Raw genomic sequence first — 16,579 nt, 5'->3', positions numbered from 1 at the left:
CCTGATGAATTTGTTTGGACAGATATAATCATGATAGCTAATAAGAGTTTTGTTTAAAAGTTGATATCCAGCAACTTCCAATGTTTTTTTTTATAATACATCATCAGCATTGTACTGCCAAAAAATTTAACTATTATGAGCTATTTCTGTTGTCATCATTATATTTTGTCCAAATAAAGGTACCTTTAGTTAATATTTTTTCATTTTGTATGTATTTTTCACAATAAAAACAGTGGCATCACTGCATCAAATTGGCATTTAGAGGGTTAAAATCATACAATTATTATGTTTGTTTTATTTTTTTTTATTAGAATTCAAGTTGACTGAGAGATCTAAGCAAATAAAGTTGGAAAAAAATACAAATCTGTTATGTTTTTATAGTAGTTTTTGGGACCCCAGTTTAAGTGGATTCATATTACATGCATTCAAAACAGGCGATAGGCTTGCTAATATTGTGCTTGCAATCACGCCAAGCCCCAGTCCAACCCGTTTCAACACTCCAGCCCAGATGGGAGTGCTAACACAAGGAGTCCAACAAATCAAGACTTTGGGTACGGAGCATACTCAAACTCAATGCACATCAGGAATCAAACCGAGAACACAAGCATAATACCACTACACCAACATCACGGGAGGTATCATACCACATTTAAATAATTGATCATGCAACCAAACGCCTGTGAGTGCCTTCTTTGCAGCTATAATATCAATTAGGGAAATATGTGCAAGTCTTTCTATTGATGCTGGTCATTTTAAATCATTTATTATTCTTTTGGGAATAAATCACCATTCAGAATCGGCCATTTTTTTCCCACTATTATTTGCATGTGCACCATAATGAGTTCATTTCATCACATTATGTGTGTGTGTGTGTGTGTGTTCACAAATACAAGACAACAATAGCACCAGCTCAGGGCTTAGTAGTGCCCTATTTTCTTTCTCCTGCAGACTACGTCACATTGAGGAAGACCACCAACCCCCCACTGCAGTGACGACACACACACACATATGAAAAACACATGCATGCCTACAGTGACTGCACTTTTATTATAATAAATGCACATACAGTGGGAAGAAAATGTAAGATCTTGCTTGAAATGCGGAATATTACTCTTTAAACCCACACACACACACACAAACATTCTGTAGATACACACACCCTTTCCTTTTCTTTCCTCCACAGCAGCCTAGATTCCTTATTCCCTCAAAGGATGAAAAATAAATCCATGTTATCCTTGTATTCTTTCTTACATTTGCCCCACAGGGTGTACTATTTTGCTGGGGAGGACCTTTAAAAAAAAGACCGCCATAATTAAGAATTGGGTATGGTGCAGTGTGCACGAGTGTGCAAGGCCCACATCCATCACCACGGTTGACAGTTGCACTACTCATTGGTTGCTATTAGCCTCCATATAACTCACCAACTAGCTCAGTGGGTGGCTGCTGAGAAACAAAGGTCTAAAAGTCCAGAGGGAAGGTGAGAGGTGGTGCACGAGGAGTGCAACAAGGGCACAGAATTCCCCACCTCCTTCTTTCTTACCTTCGTCATTTACACTCAAGTCAACCCTTGCTCAGAAGTTCTTAAAAGGTTCAGTTTGAAGTCAAGAGTACGGGCCAACAAGGCAAAGCCATTATCAAGACAGTGTTAATGGTCGGCTGGAGGGCTGTTTTTAAACTGGCCCGCAAGCGAAGGTGCACAAGTGCCGCAAAAATGTGTGCACAGAAACGCTGTATGCTGTAATTGAGGTTCTTGTAATTAAAGGTCCTGGTGTATACATTTCGCAAATGTCAACTATTCTGACAGTAGCTTCAACTCTTGAAGAAAAATGTGGTGCAACAAGTAGCTGGTTTGTATGCTGACCAATGAGCCTCACAAAAAAAAAACAAGTTGCACCACCCTGGGACTCGAACCCAGGTCACTACATCAATGACGGAGGTGGTACACAGTGGAAGAGTACAGTTCCCCTCAGGCCTAAATGCCGTATTTACTCTTATTCTGTCTGTTATATTCGATAGTACCAGTGTAAAACTGACTATAGGGGTGTTAGTTAATGTCTAGAGCAGGGGTCTCAAACTCAATTTACCCGGGGGCCACTGGAGCTAGGGTCTGGGCAAGGCTGGGTCGCATCAGGTTTTCCAAAAAAAAAAAACGCATTTATTAAAAACAGAAAAATATACAAACTTTTTCAGTGCTTTGGTTCCAATTTTCTACAATAAAAACATTCCACTGTTCTCAAATATCGTAATTTTTATTTTTTATTATTTTATTTATTTATTTTATTATTATTTTTAAAACGGCAAATAATAAAAAATTAAGAAACCACATATAGTTGGTGGGTAGACAAATTATTTTTTTCAGATTAAAATGAACAAAGCATTATTAGAGCCCTGTAGACATGACAAAACACGACTATAGTCACATTTATACTCTTTTTATTTACAACATATTGCGCAACTGCAGGGTCTTGAGACACATGCTAACTCGCAAACTAGAGAGCTAGCGACCTAAACGGTAGCCTTCAAGTTATTTCCTTTAAACTTAAATAGCCAAAAACTTACCACTTCCACACGGATAGGGAGGATAACTATTAACAGTTATTTAACCTTTAACATGAACATGAATCAAACGTAATAATTTTTTCTGGGTACATGATACCATACAGCATCCATATCAAACTTGCGCGGGCCGCACTAACATTAAACTTTCATATCAAGGCGGGGGCCTCAAACTAGTGTCCTGCGGGCCACATTTGGCCCGCGGGCTGCGTGTTTCAGACCCCTGGTCTAGAGGGCTCTAATAATATTTTTAAAAACTCCTGACAAAGGTTGTAAAAAGGTTTCCCTTTGCTCTAACTACAAACATATTTGATGTATGATTTCCTACTTCACAGTTATTCATTTATCACGATCAGGTATGGAACCAATTAACCACAATAAACATTATTATCCATCTTAAGGCGTTGTTCCATTTACTTCACAGAGGGTCAACACACACACACACACACACAGCCTTAGCACTCATAAGAAAGGCCTTAGGAATGCACTCTAGTCATATTTACAACATGTGTGCATGAATGTGCACGGCATTACAAACACGTGCAGTCCCAGATGAAGACAAAGCAGCACTGACCTAGATTGGGTCCAGAAAACACAATTTAAAGATGTAGTGGCCATAAAGTATGTGGAAAAGCTAAGGCTGAGGCTACTATGTAATCCCATGGTGGGAAATGATACACAACATGTTTGCTGACCCTGCCAGAGAAACAGAAAAACCACAATGGCTACTCATTCTGGATTTTCCAGATCTCACCAATTGAACAAACAGGAAAGAAAGAACACAGCTGGAAAGTTCAGTTTTATGTCAGTTTGTATTTTTGAATGGAGTGAGGTTCCCCTTGGATAGCAAAGTTAGCATGTGGGGTTCACAATATACATGCAAGACATTTACACCGCTCTACAAATTGACAAGTCGACATCGAAATCCACTTCGAAGAGCAATTAGCAGCTCGTTTGCGGCTCAAACTCTATTGACATCTGACAGAAAGTCAGGCTTTTTACACTCTCCCGCACATACCAAGCACTCATGAACATCTGATATCCACAGAGCCGATGTCTCCGTGGAGAAGCTGATGGGAACACATACAGTACACGCCGACAGCTCGTCAAAGAGACACAGCGATCGCTCGCATTCTGACACCTTCGATGCTTGCAAGAGCACTTAAGACAAACTCCCACACTCACATGAGCGGACACTGTGGCATCCCATCTGCCTTATAATGTACTCTCACTGGCCACAACATGAGATACAGTCCAAAGACTGCACCTTCTGACTGAATAGGAAGTCCCCAAGAAGAGAGAACCCGTGGTTAGAAATATTCAAATACTCTATACACCTACAGCAGAAACTAGTATTGGGTTTGAGTGTAGTTAGCAATCATGATGTGTATTTTGTACATGATGTCATGCTCATTCTTCAACATGAAACGATTGAGCTCTGAACCTCAGGTTTCTACCAAAAGACAAAGAACCCTCATCCAAATGAGTGTATTATGTGTATCAACTGTGGGACGTTGAACATAAAGACGTTTATAGCTTAGAGCCTCAAGTTTCTCCAGAATTGGTAGCAAGAATTAACACCCCCCCCCCGACTGGCAAAGCTAGCATACTAAACGATACCAACGGTATATGTTGTATATGTTGTATTGTATATGTAATATGATGTTGTGCTTATTTTTCTTCACAACAATCGCAGTGTAACATCTACATTAATTGGTTGGATTTTGTCTTTGAATGTTATGATGTTAGCTCTGAACCTCAGGTTTCTACCAGAAAACAATGAACCCTTATCCAAATGAGTGTATTATGTGTATCGACTCTGGGAAGTTGGTGGGAAGCTTGGATGTGCCCCTGAACATAAAGACGTTTATAGCTTTGAGCCTCAAGTTTCTCCAGAATTGGTAGCAAGAATTGAGAAACCCCCCCCCCCCCCCGACTGGCAAAGCTAGCATACCAAACGATACCAACGGTATATGTTGTATATGTTGTATGGTACATGTAATATGATGTTGTGCTTATTTTTCTTCACAACAATCGCAGTGTAACATCTACATTAATTGGTTGGATTTTGTCTTTGAATGTTATGATGTTAGCTCTGAACCTCAGGTTTCTACCAGAAAACAAAGAACCCTTATCCAAATGAGTGTATTATGTGTATCGACTCTGGGAAGTTGGTGGGAAGCTTGGGTGTGCCCCTGAACATAAAGACGTTTATAGCTTTGAGCCTCAAGTTTCTCCAGAATTGGTAGCAAGAATTGAGAAACACCCCCCCCCCCCCCCCCCCGACTGGCAAAGCTAGCATACCAAACGATACCAACGGATCCCCATCATCTACTTTTACACGATGTTGTGCTTATTTTTCTTCACAACAATCGCAGAGTAACATCTACATTATTTGGTTGGATTTTGTCTCTGAATGTTAAGATGTTAGCTCTGAGCCTCAGATACGTCCACTGTCTTGCTGTTTGTTTTTACTTAATAAAAGCTCTATTATAATGTAGTTCAGTATATGAACTTGCCTACACCACTGCTGGACATTGAATGTGAAGAGGTTTAGCTCTGAGCCTCAGGTTCCGGTACTTGTTTTTTTTACATTATTGACATATTTGTAGAAAAAAAACAGCACTTGTGGATTGGATGGTGTACCTAATATTGTGCTAATGAATGTAAACACCACCTGCCCACAAAGTAATGAGGATGTAAATGATTCATGGCTTCTAACTGCGATCATCACTTACTTTTCAGGGCCTGGATGAGCGCTTTGCCGTCCTTGATGAGCTCCTTTATGAACTTGTTGGTCTTGTCCAGCTCCAGTTCGTGGGATTTGAGTCTCTCCCTGAACTGTGGACTATCCAGGTAGCAGTCGCTGAACTCCAGGGCGGGCAGTCCCATCTTCATTTGCTTGGTGAGGCCGGCTAGAAAAGCTCAGAGCGATGGGGACCGGGAGGAACAAGGAGGAGTGATCCCTTGCCGTGGGCTTGCTATAGGGGCTGCTGGGAGTGATGTAAAATCCGATTAAACAACGTGGCGAGGGGAATGTTATCCAATGAGGTGGGGGGGAGCCTACCTGCATAACCTTTTATCCCCAAGATAGACGATTCAAGATCCTTGATGGTCCAACATCCAGTTAAAGCACATGCAAAAGTTAAGTTTCTGTTGGGCAAAATAGAGTCCAGATGCTCATGTAAACCGGTGGTGCAGTCCTCTCGATCGAGTCATTTTGGACCGGACAGTCCGATAGAGGCGACGAGGGCGGGGAGGGAGGCTGCCACTAACACGACAAGACTGGGACCCGTCAATGTGGAGAAGTGCTCCTTGCAGGCTTTGCTTCAACACATCGCGGTCAACCTACCGCTACGCTGCAAATCGTTTGATTGACGTCTCTCGTGTCCAATCGGATAGCTTTGACAAGCTGGCGGGGGAGGGGTTGCTTGTGACAAGAGATGCAAAGCACGTGAAGAACTCTCACTCTGATTACACTTTTCTAGTATTTCCGCAATTATACTGTTATAATAATATATATTAATTTTTCTCAACAGCCTATTTTAGCCTGGTGTTTGTCAGAATGACAAAAGTATATGCTACAATTCGCGACATATGGCTATACAGTGTAATATAAAGAACTATTCAAAAGTCAACTCGATCAAACGAGAGCTTTGACTCATCATCCTCATGACGATCATCATTCTAGACCAGGGTTTTTTAAAGGGAATAATAAGAATGGGGGGCTTCCCGAGACCCTACACTCGACTGCTGACTTTCTTTATTCACTCAATGTATGTTTTGCTGAACAGTTTTTTTTTATGTTTTTCTTAATTTTTCTCAAGCTGTACCATCCCTGAACCCGGTGTCCTTGTCACTGTCACACAGTTGAAGACCTCCTCAATTATTCTGGGCTTTAAAATAACATTATTTCATTGCCTAAATATAAAACACTAAACAGTATTTTTCTCTCTTAAAAGGGCTAACATTTTATTGTTGTTTGCCCCCAACGTCCATTCTGTCTGAAACAGTAAACATCGGGTCTATTTTTGTCATTGTTGCTAAATAACAATTGCAATCAAAACAACCACAAGTAAGTAACAATATTATATACTGGGTTTGTTACGATGCACAGTAGCAAAAAAAATAATAATCATCCATTTCATGGTAATTCCAGCTTCTTATGCAGAGACAATCTCTGCCCACAGTGGGAAATCCACTTGTTATGGGAAGGCAGTGATGACGTCATAATAGCCAAAGCTAACAGGTTCGGGCTTGAGCGTCTTTACAGCTAAGTGGCACCATCTGTTGGCAATAAGACGACAAAACGCTTTTAATATTATTCATTCCATAACAGTGACACACACGGATTTACGGCATAAATTACTGAAATTTAAAAAAAAAGTATTTTTACTTTTGAGTGATTATTTCGGCTTTTGGTCAATAAATTGGGGATAAAGGAAGAGCTTTGCTCACCTACACTGAGAGGATGTCTATCTGGTGTGTCAATCAATATTGTTACGTTTGACACTAAGCGATGCTTGATCGGTTCTTAGCATGTCCGAGACCTACGTAATACTCTGAAACATAATGTGCTGTATCTATTTTTTAAATGAACATAAATGTTGGATAACCACGCTTCATAAATGTAATATATTGGGTGACTTACATATATTACTAAAAGATGTCGCTAGCATAGCAGGCTAATAGGCTAATAGCGTCTTTATTCACCAAGTGTGACCCTACGTAAAAACCGACGCAATACACGTAACGCATGCGCAGATGTGCCACAGTCATAAACGTCATATCCGGTTAAGTATAAGATACGTGCATTAATAAATACAAATACAATAAACTATAAACATGAAAACACGGAGGACAGTGATATTTGAATATTAACAACTATAATCAAACAGCAATACTGTATTAATATAGAGGATTTTCTTCAAAAAATAGAAATACCATTCATCCAAACATATCTTGCTAGCAAAAACATTTAACAAAACCAAAAAATGCCCCAAAAAAAAAATAGATCCATTGCAACAAACCTACATAAAAGTGGACCTTCTGGATTGATTTTATCCTTTAAAAAAATATTAATATGTATTGGGTTTTTTTATTCCTCCCTTTATTGTAGTGTTTACAGCTACACAAGATAAGTATTAGCTTAGTATCTATTTGTAGCAAATGACTGGCGTTGCATTCTTGCACCGACTTCCCACCCTTTTTGACGATTTTCAAGCACCTCTTAGTTAGAATGATGACTAATCACGAGAAAGGACGTGAGGTGAGTTACGCATTAAGCACCAACATTTATTTTCGGATTAATGAAACTAATCCTCCTACACCGATATCCAATATGATCACAGCAGCTGTTGACGGGATTCTGCTCCAAAGTATGCGGTGACAAAGGCATTGTTGGTGTTCTGGGGGGGAGGAATTGTGGGAAATGGAGTCAAAGTCCTAGTGCCAAATGTTTTATATTGTGACTGCTCACTAAGGGCAGAAAGAATGTGGCAGCACCCAGTCAGACAGGCGGCGCTGCACTGGCCTGCTTGAGTCACGTACGCCATGTCAGAGTGCCTCTCTCTCTTCTGCCGTGGTCATTTTTAGTCTTTGACGTGGACCTGTTAAACTGAGCGCTTGCAACGTAAGAAGAAGGTGAGGTGTCCACTCCAGACGCTTCATTTCTGTCATGTAGAAGGACTATTATCGTTACAATGCTGGCTCACCTGGAGCTCCATTGTGTAACTTTCTCACAGGTAGGACATATTTGCATGGATGTGGCGCTTTTGTTAGCTTGTGCTAATTTGTATCAAATTAAAAAACACAGTTTTTTAAAAGCTCAGCCGCTTAAAAATACACAATACTCATAATGGGACCCGACAAATTGGACGTAAGTAGAAAAGAAGTAGACCCTGATGCTTCAAGATCCAAGACCGGATGTTGTTCAAAATCAGCAGTCACCAAGTAGCAACTGACCTTTGACCTAAGCTACCAGAAGTAGGATTCTCGGGTTATAGCTATCACAAAACACAACAAAAAATTCATTAATTCATTCATTCATTTTCTACCGCTTTTTCCTCACGAGGGTCGCGGGGGGTGCTGGAGCCTATCCCAGCTGTCTTCGGGCGAGAGGCGGGGTACACCCTGGACTGGTGGCCAGCCAATTACAGGGCACATATAGACAAACAACCATTCACACTCAAAAATAAAACATACCTCAGCTCAACTATAACTCAGAAGTTTTTTTTTGGAGCCAATGGAATTGAACATTTTCCAAAGAACTGACTTTTGGTTAGGATATTATCCAAAATTGATAGAACTCATGAAAATTTTGAGGAAGATTGGCTTAAAAAAAAACCACACCCTGTTTAACTCATTAACTCATTCAATCCCAGCCATTGTTCAAAAGACAATACCTCCAGTATCGGCCATTTTAGATGATTTGGACTGACTTTTCAAGGCACGCAGAATACTTGTGTTCTGTGGCTACAGCAACATGGAACCTACCAAAAGAAAGATTAGACTCTCATCTTACGTCACAAAAAAAAACACTTTGTTTTCTGTTCTTTAGGAAGAACATAATAAAAAAATATCAGTACCCAACTAAAAGGGAGAAAAGCAATTTCAAGTATAATCTCCACTTTAGGGCGGCACAGCGGTTGAGTGGTTAGCGTGCAGACCTCACAGCTAGGAGACCAGGGTTCAATTCCACCCTCGGCCGTCTCTGTGTGGAGTTTGCATGTTCTCCCCGTGTATGCGTGGGTTTTCTCCGGGTACTCCGGTTTCCTCCCACATTCCAAAAACATGCTAGGTTAATTGGCCACTCCAAATTGTCCATAGGTATGAATGTGAGTGTGAATGGTTGTTTGTCTATATGTGCCCTGTGATTGGCTGGCCACCAGTCCAGGGTGTACCCCTCCTCTCGCCCAACGACAGCTGGGATAGGCTCCAGCACCCCCCCCCCCGCGACCCTCGTGAGGATAAGCGGTAGAAAATGAATGAATGAATTACTGTTTTGTGGTTGAATACGCCCACAAAATATATTAATATTAATAATCCAAAAAATATGATACCATATCATGATATAGTAAAGGAAATATTGCACTCAATCATCGTTCACTCTGTGAAGTTGTGGAATTGATGTTTGTGACACGTATTTTCTTGCAGGCCATTCATACTGTCTGTCAAACATTTGCAGCATTTCTTGAAATGAATTCTTTATTTTTACACTATTAGCCACTGGTCCATAGGTATGAATGTGAGTGTGAATGGTTGTTTCTCTATATGTGCCCTGTGATTGGCTGTCGACCAGTCCAGGGTGTACCCCGCCTCTCGCCCAAAGACAGCTGGGATAGGCTCCAGCACCCCCCGCGACCCTCGTGAGGAAAAGCGGTAGAAAATGAATGAATGAACTATACTACAACATAAACATCACAAAAGAGGTTGTTTTACATCCAAGTAATTTATTCACTTGGAGACACTAATGTTATTCAATGGGAAAATGTGTCAAAACCTTTGACATGCATTATGAGTCAAAAGTTTGTAGACACTTTCTAATGTTATTCAATGAGAAGATGTGTCAGAACTTTTGACTGCTAGCTGAAAACTCAATGGAGTGTAATGCCTTGTCATGTTTGCTCAGAATTAAAAAAAAAAGAAAAAGATTGCACAACGTTACAACATTTTCACTTTGTGGTGTCGTGTCTGGCTCTTTTAACTAACTTTATGTGAAAGTTACATCACTCCCATCTGGAACTGTTCTATTTGTTTAGTTATTTATTTATCTGCGGAATGTTCATCCAGGAGGGCAAAAAGGGGGAGAGTACTGCTGCATAAAAAAGGAGGTGTTTATCCTAACTTCCTGTTTTGTCTCAAACGCGCCCCCAGGTGACATGAGCGCCGTTGGAGGGTGTGCGTCTACTCTGGCAACATCTCAGCCGCAGGAGCACCACTGTGTCTCGACTGAGCCACGAAGCCTGGAGAGGATGTCTGACAAGGACGTGATAGCGCTGCCTAAACCTTCTCTCGACATGTCCCGGCAAGGGACCCGGACCCTGACCAGGCTGTACTGTAGGAGCGGAGGGCACCAACTGAGGATCTTGCCTGATGGGAGTGTGAATGGAGGCCGGCAGGACAATGACCCCTATGGTAACGTTCATTATTTGTTATGTATTTGTATTGTTAGGTAGTTATATCTGTACTAATGTACACTAATGGCCCATGGGACACACTTTAGACATCCCTATTTTAGGTGTCCCAATACTTTTTCCACAAAAGTTAGTTTGTGACAGTACATATCGGAATGTTTTCCCTCAATGAATCCGCATTGCGGCTCTAGACCATGATGTCATCGCAATTATTTATTTCGACAATAATAATGGTGTCGATTTACTTCCAGTGTGAGTATTAACTTTTGCGTCAAAGTAGATTTTCCCCAGAAAGCGAGTCATACGGCAGAGACACCATCAAACTTCAATCAATCAAACTTTATTTGTAGAGCACAAAGTGCTTTACATGTTTAAAAAAAGAGAAAGACAACAACAAGACATATACACACACACACACACACACAAAGTTTGTTTGCCCGAGTACAGAGGAACTAGTTCAGGAAGCGCTCCCATCTGCGCCGGGGGCTGCCCACGGCCCAGACCATGATGCCGCAACTCAGGGGGGGGGGCACCACACAACAGGTAGGCAGGGGACCCGCAGCGCTGCAGTGGGGCACCGCCACAGAGCTCCCAGCCACCCCAAGTCGGTAAGCCCCCACGAGAGGAGACAAACCCCAGCCCCCAACCGAGGACAGCCCCCAAGCGCATAGAGCCCCCACTGAGGAAAAACACTGGATATATGGGATAAGAAATATAAAAACGTAAAATAAGATTATAGAAAGTATATATAGAAATAAACATTCATTCATTCATTTTCTAAAATAAAGAATTCATTTCAAGAAATGCTGCAAATGTTTGACAGACAGTATGAACGGCCTGCAAGAAAATACGTGTCACAAACGGCAATTCCACAACTTCACAGAGTGAACAATATTTCCTTTACTACATCATGATATGGTATCATAATTTTTGGATTATTAATATTAATATATTTTGTGGTTGAATACGGCCACAAAATATATTAATATTAATAATCCAAAAATTATGAGGGTCGCGGGGGTGTGCTGGAGCCTATCCTGGAGCCTATCCCAGCTGTCTTCGGGCGAGAGGCGGCGTACACCCTGGACTGGTGGCCAGCCAATCACAGGGCACATATAGACAAACAACCATTCACACTCACATTCATACCTATGGACAATTTGGAGTCGCTAATTAACCTAGCATGTTTTTGGAATGTGGGAGGAAACCGGAGTACCCGGAGAAAACCCACGCATGCACGGGGAGAACATGCAAACTCCACACAGAGATGGCCCAAGGGTGGAATTGAACCCTGGTCTGCTAGCTGTGATGTCTGCGCGCTAACCACTCAACCGCCGTGCCGCCCTAAAGTGGAGATTATACTTGAAATTTATCTTTTCACAAAAAGTTGGTTTTCTCCCTTTTAGTTGGGTACTGATATTTCCCTGAAACTAAGCTATCCGTGCCGCCCTAGATATAAACATAAAACATTTAAAAAAACATAAAAATGAAATATATAAGAACATTAATAAAAACTAAAATAAGCATGTGTAAAACTATAAAAAACATTTGGTTAAGATCCAAAATAAAAGGTATAGGGTATAAAATAATCATTAGATAAAAGTCAAGTTCAAAAGAGTATACTAGGAGCAAGAGTTAAAAGCTAAATTAAATAAGTGGGTCTTGAGCCTATTTTTAAAAATGTCAAATGTCATATGTCAAATATTCTACCTGTTGTTCAGACATCCTGAGGCTGAAGGCTGTGAGTGCCGGAGTGGTGGTGGTGACAGGTGAAAACACGGGAAGGTACCTGGCCATGAACACTAAAGGGAGCCTCTATGGATCAGTAAGTCAAACAAAGTGTTGACTTCTTATCTTTTTGCATGGTTGTCACACTTCAATATTTCATATCATCAAACTCATTTAAATATTAGTCAGTGCCAACACAACTGAACTCATAATGCACTTTTTAAAGCGGATCTATTATGCTTTTTTTTCCACTTTTTGGACCTATAAATGTAGTCCTAAGTGAAGTTTGTAGATTGGGATGGCTCAAAACGCTCGGTTTCAGAGGGGGTTCGAAAATTGGCGATTTGTGATGTCACAGATTGACGGGCTTCCTTATATGGGCGTGTGCTGTAGGCCTGATAGTGTTTCTTTGTGTGTAAGAGAAAGCTACTTGCGTTCTTTCAGCGCATGCTCAGATATGACGTAACACGCAGATCCAGACGTTCTTCACTTTTAAAAATGGAGGCCAGTGAATCGGCACTGGACTAAGCAAAGTTTGTTTTTGATTCAAACTAAATTTCAAGACTGGACAGATGAAAAACTGGCAATATGGAGTTATTCCAACAAATGAAAGAAAAACTTCGGAAAAAAGTCGGTATCACGTGATGTTGATGTTTACGTTTTACCGCAAATGACCCATTGACTATTCTGGTTGACTTTTCCACTCAGGGCCATGTAGGTTTGGATGTTGGATGTCGTTGACTAATATTTAAATGTAGTATTTGGTGATATGTGTTTACTGTATATCATAGAGTACATAAACTAGTATGACGCCAACAGGATGCTATTTTCCAAGTTCATACTAAGTCATCCATTTCTGTATACACTGTGAGTAACTTGATGACAAGTATAGTAATAATCAGTGATGTTTATCCTCCCTGTGTGGTGATTGCAGCTCACCCTCAACGATGAGTGTTACTTTCACGAGAAATACGAGGAGAACAATTACAACACGTACTGCTCCAAGAAATACAACTGGTACGTGGCGCTGAAGAGGAACGGCAAACCGAAACTGGGACCGAACACCGACCAGGGTCAGAAGGCCATCTTGTTCTTGCCCTTGTCGGCGGACGCGAGTAATGACGTCAATGACGGCGGCGTCTGTGTCTGCTCGCCGCCCATGTTCCACGGAAAAGACCCTCAGGGTCAGTCAGATAAAGAGTCAACATAAGATAAATTCAAAGTATTTTGACAGTCATGTTTCTTTTTAACCCACAAAAATAAGTCAAAACACAGCAGAAGTGGTACAATTTCGACGTATTTGTGGTCTTTTTGCACAAAATGTGATGATAACCACAGAACCATTACTTGAACTAAAGCAGACACAGGAAAGGTCCTGGCGACTTAGTACAAATAACAATCATACATTGTTTTGACCCAAGCAAAAAGTAATGTGAATAGCATTTAGCATTATGGCTAACGATGGCTAAAATATATGCAAAATATATGTTAGTTTGATTTTCTTATGTAGTGCTGAACTTCACAACTTCATGTGGTTTTACTGCTTTTGTGTTAGTTAACAATATACCCACTCTTTAATGTTTCAAAATACAGCATTACTGTAAGTGTACATCTGCTACATACAGCTGCTTCTTCTGTATTCGTTTCAACACAATTATACAATAATAGATAATGATATTACAATAATATTTTATGATATACAGATGTGCAGCATTTATTTAAAAGTGTCCAAAAGGCTCCAAAAAGAATCTTGAATAGTACTTTACTGTGACATTATAAAAATGTGTTTTATTTATAATATTAATTCGTGACTAATAAAAGTTTATACGTTTATTTTTTCCACTGTACACGTTTTTATTTAACTTATATTGTGCTGTAGTGTAGTACTTGAATACATTAATAAAATCTATATGAGTGCAGCGAGTTTCCTGTTTTTTTCCGCTGACCACCAGAGGGCAGCATTGCTTTACCTTAAATTGCAAGTGCCCCATTTCAACCTGTTACGAAACTTCTAACTTTTATCTTTTATACTCATGAAAAGATTTACACTAATGTGTTGTTTGCGGTGGTAAACACACAATCATACATAATACTCGCAGCAGTACCACACACTTAAGGTATGTAGGTTAAAAATGAAACCGATACACGATGGAATTGATCGTTATAAACAGGACAAACACATTATAAGGTTTTATGTAGCTTTAAGGATCAGCTCGTGAAAGATGGCTTCTTTTATGCGTTTTTGTACATAATATATAATATCATATATAATATCGGTCATGTAAACTTATTACAGATGATTGCCTGCTAAGAGACAAACAAGTGACCTCTGTTCACCCCTGCTAGGAATTCTTCACAGCGCTTTTTGGAAGCACAGCCTTTTTTCATCGAATCCACACTTAATGTGGAACAGCTGAAAGAGAACACGGCCTCAAACTGCCAGGAAAAAGACTGAGGAGGAAATGCTGTGACGTTGTTTAGAGATGGTTGGAGGTTATATGCACTTTAGCATATAACATATATATATCTATATAAAACATACACATATATATAAATTTGTCATAGATATTTTATACAAGTACATGCAGTTTGTTGGATTTGATTATTTACATAAGGCACCTAAAGTACTTTACAATGAAGTGAACCCCTCCTAGGGCTGCACGGTGGGCGAGTGGTTAGCGCGCAGACCTCACAGCTAGGAGACCAGGGTTCAATTCCACCCTCGCCCATGTCTGTGTGCATGTTCTCCCCGTGCATGCGTGGGTTTTCTCCGGGTACTGCGGTTTCCTCCCACATTCCAAAAACATGCTAGGTTAATTGGCGACTCCAAATTGTCCAGGGTGTACCCCACCTCTCTTGCACAAAGACAGCTGGGATAGGCTCCAGCATCCCCGCCCGTGACCCTCGTGAGGATAAGCGGTAGAAAATGAATGAATGTATGAATGAATCATCTGAGTGTTAAGTTGCTGTGTGATGAATTTAGTGCTGTTAGTAATGTGTTCTTTGAAAGATGACACAGTGTGTCAGACTGTTGACCTCTTTGACAATTTTTTACTCCAATTTTTTTTACTCCAAATTGTCCATAGGTATGAATGTGAGTGTGAATGGTTGTTTGTCTATATGTGCCCTGTGATTGGCTGGCCACCAGTCCAGGGTTATTCCCGCCTCTCTTGCACGAAGACAGCTGGGATAGGCTCCAGCACCCCCCACGACCCTCGTGAGGATAAGCGGTAGAAAATGAATGAATGAATTACTGTTTTGTGGTTGAATACGACCAAAAAATATATTAATATTAATAATCCAAAAATTATGATACCATATCATGATATAGTAAAGGAAATATTGCACTCAATCATCGTTCACTCTGTGAAGTTGTGGAATTGCCGTTTGTGACACGTATTTTCTTGCAGGCCGTTCATACTGTCTGTCAAACATTTGCAGCATTTCTTGAAATGAATTCTTTATTTTTAGACTATTAGCCACTGGTCCATAGGTATGAATGTGAGTGTGAATGGTTGTTTGTCTATATGTGCCCTGTGATTGGCTGGCCACCAGTCCAGGGTGTACCCCGCCTCTCGCCTGAAGACAGCTGGGATAGGCTCCAGCACCCCCTGCGACCCTCGTGAGGATAAGCGGTACAAAATGAATGAATGAATAAATGAACTGCTACTCAGCCTCACACCGGTGGTGGTAAACTACACCTGTAGTCACAGCTGCCCTGACGGAAACACCTATTCATACACCATTGTGGGCAGCACCGGAGGAGAAGTGGACACATCAAAAGTCACTGGCTGGAACGGGCGAGCATCGAACCGCCAACCTTCCGGTTCTACCTCCCGAGCCAATAATTATGAATGTGGACATTGGATATGATTAGCCAACAAGTACAAGGTGAATCCATCCTATATGAGGACACTGTGCCGACATGCTGATGTTGGTTGACAAACATTGACTGTTATGCAACCTGTGACCTCTCCCTTAGAAGACAGGGCCCCAACACACACACACACACACACACACACACAAATGTAGGTTGGCCGTTGGCCTGTGGGTCTGTGCAGGGCAGGAAGGGAATCATACACTGTAAACTGAACAAGGGCCGACTTCCTCTGGGAGTCCCGTAGCCTGACGGCAGCCAAGAACCAGGCAACTGCAACCAC

General features: G+C 40.9%; 2 protein-coding genes across 5 annotated transcripts in view; one reads left to right on the top strand and one right to left on the bottom strand.

Annotated features, from left to right (window-relative positions):
- The window catches only part of LOC131138138 (rho GTPase-activating protein 26-like), a 53,599-nt gene extending 47,709 nt beyond the window's left edge, over window positions 1-5,890 (bottom strand). Inside the window, exons 1-2 of one of the 2 annotated variants that reach the window (XM_058086801.2) lie at window positions 5,624-5,890; window positions 5,295-5,549 (exon numbers count right to left, since the gene is read on the bottom strand). In XM_058086801.2, coding sequence (XP_057942784.2) covers window positions 5,295-5,454 — 160 coding nt within the window. In that variant the 5' untranslated portion in view covers window positions 5,455-5,549; window positions 5,624-5,890. The remainder of the gene's footprint in view (window positions 1-5,294; window positions 5,550-5,623) is intronic. The other variant, XM_058086802.2, reaches the window with a different exon arrangement.
- Window positions 5,891-7,729: 1,839 nt separating this feature from the next.
- LOC131138139 (putative fibroblast growth factor 1) lies at window positions 7,730-14,273 on the top strand. 3 transcript variants are annotated; one of them, XM_078787601.1, is made up of 4 exons: window positions 7,730-8,199; window positions 10,432-10,692; window positions 12,413-12,516; window positions 13,354-14,273. In XM_078787601.1, exons 2-4 carry the CDS (start codon window positions 10,437-10,439, stop codon window positions 13,627-13,629), a joined length of 636 nt encoding a protein of 211 aa, XP_078643727.1. In that variant the 5' UTR covers window positions 7,730-8,199; window positions 10,432-10,436; the 3' UTR covers window positions 13,630-14,273. The 3 variants fall into 3 exon arrangements, with proteins under 3 accessions (XP_078643727.1, XP_057942789.2, XP_057942786.2); XM_058086806.2 differs by having other exon boundaries at window positions 8,181-8,300; window positions 13,354-14,272; XM_058086803.2 differs by lacking the exon at window positions 7,730-8,199 and having other exon boundaries at window positions 10,366-10,692; window positions 13,354-14,272.
- The last annotated feature ends 2,306 nt before the right edge of the window (window positions 14,274-16,579 follow it).

The sequence above is a fragment of the Doryrhamphus excisus genome, linkage group LG21 (genome assembly GCF_037039965.1).
Source record: "Doryrhamphus excisus strain RoL-2023G ecotype Guam linkage group LG21, RoL_Dexc_Guam_v1.1, whole genome shotgun sequence".
NCBI classification, from domain to species: Eukaryota; Metazoa; Chordata; class Actinopteri; order Syngnathiformes; family Syngnathidae; genus Doryrhamphus; species Doryrhamphus excisus.
Note: the sequence above shows the minus strand (reverse complement) of the source record. Positions and strands in the feature narration are given on the sequence as shown.

What these genes read in the sequence shown, in the direction of transcription:
- LOC131138139 (XM_078787601.1), top strand. Translation starts at nt 10,437, where the DNA reads ATGAGCGCCGTTGGAGGGTGTGCGTCTACTCTGGCAACATCTCAGCCG. An exon ending in GCAGGACAATGACCCCTATG is followed by an intron (nt 10,693 to 12,412) that starts GTAACGTTCATT and finishes CCTGTTGTTCAG; the next exon opens with ACATCCTGAGGCTGAAGGCT. An exon ending in AAGGGAGCCTCTATGGATCA is followed by an intron (nt 12,517 to 13,353) that starts GTAAGTCAAACA and finishes TGGTGATTGCAG; the next exon opens with CTCACCCTCAACGATGAGTG.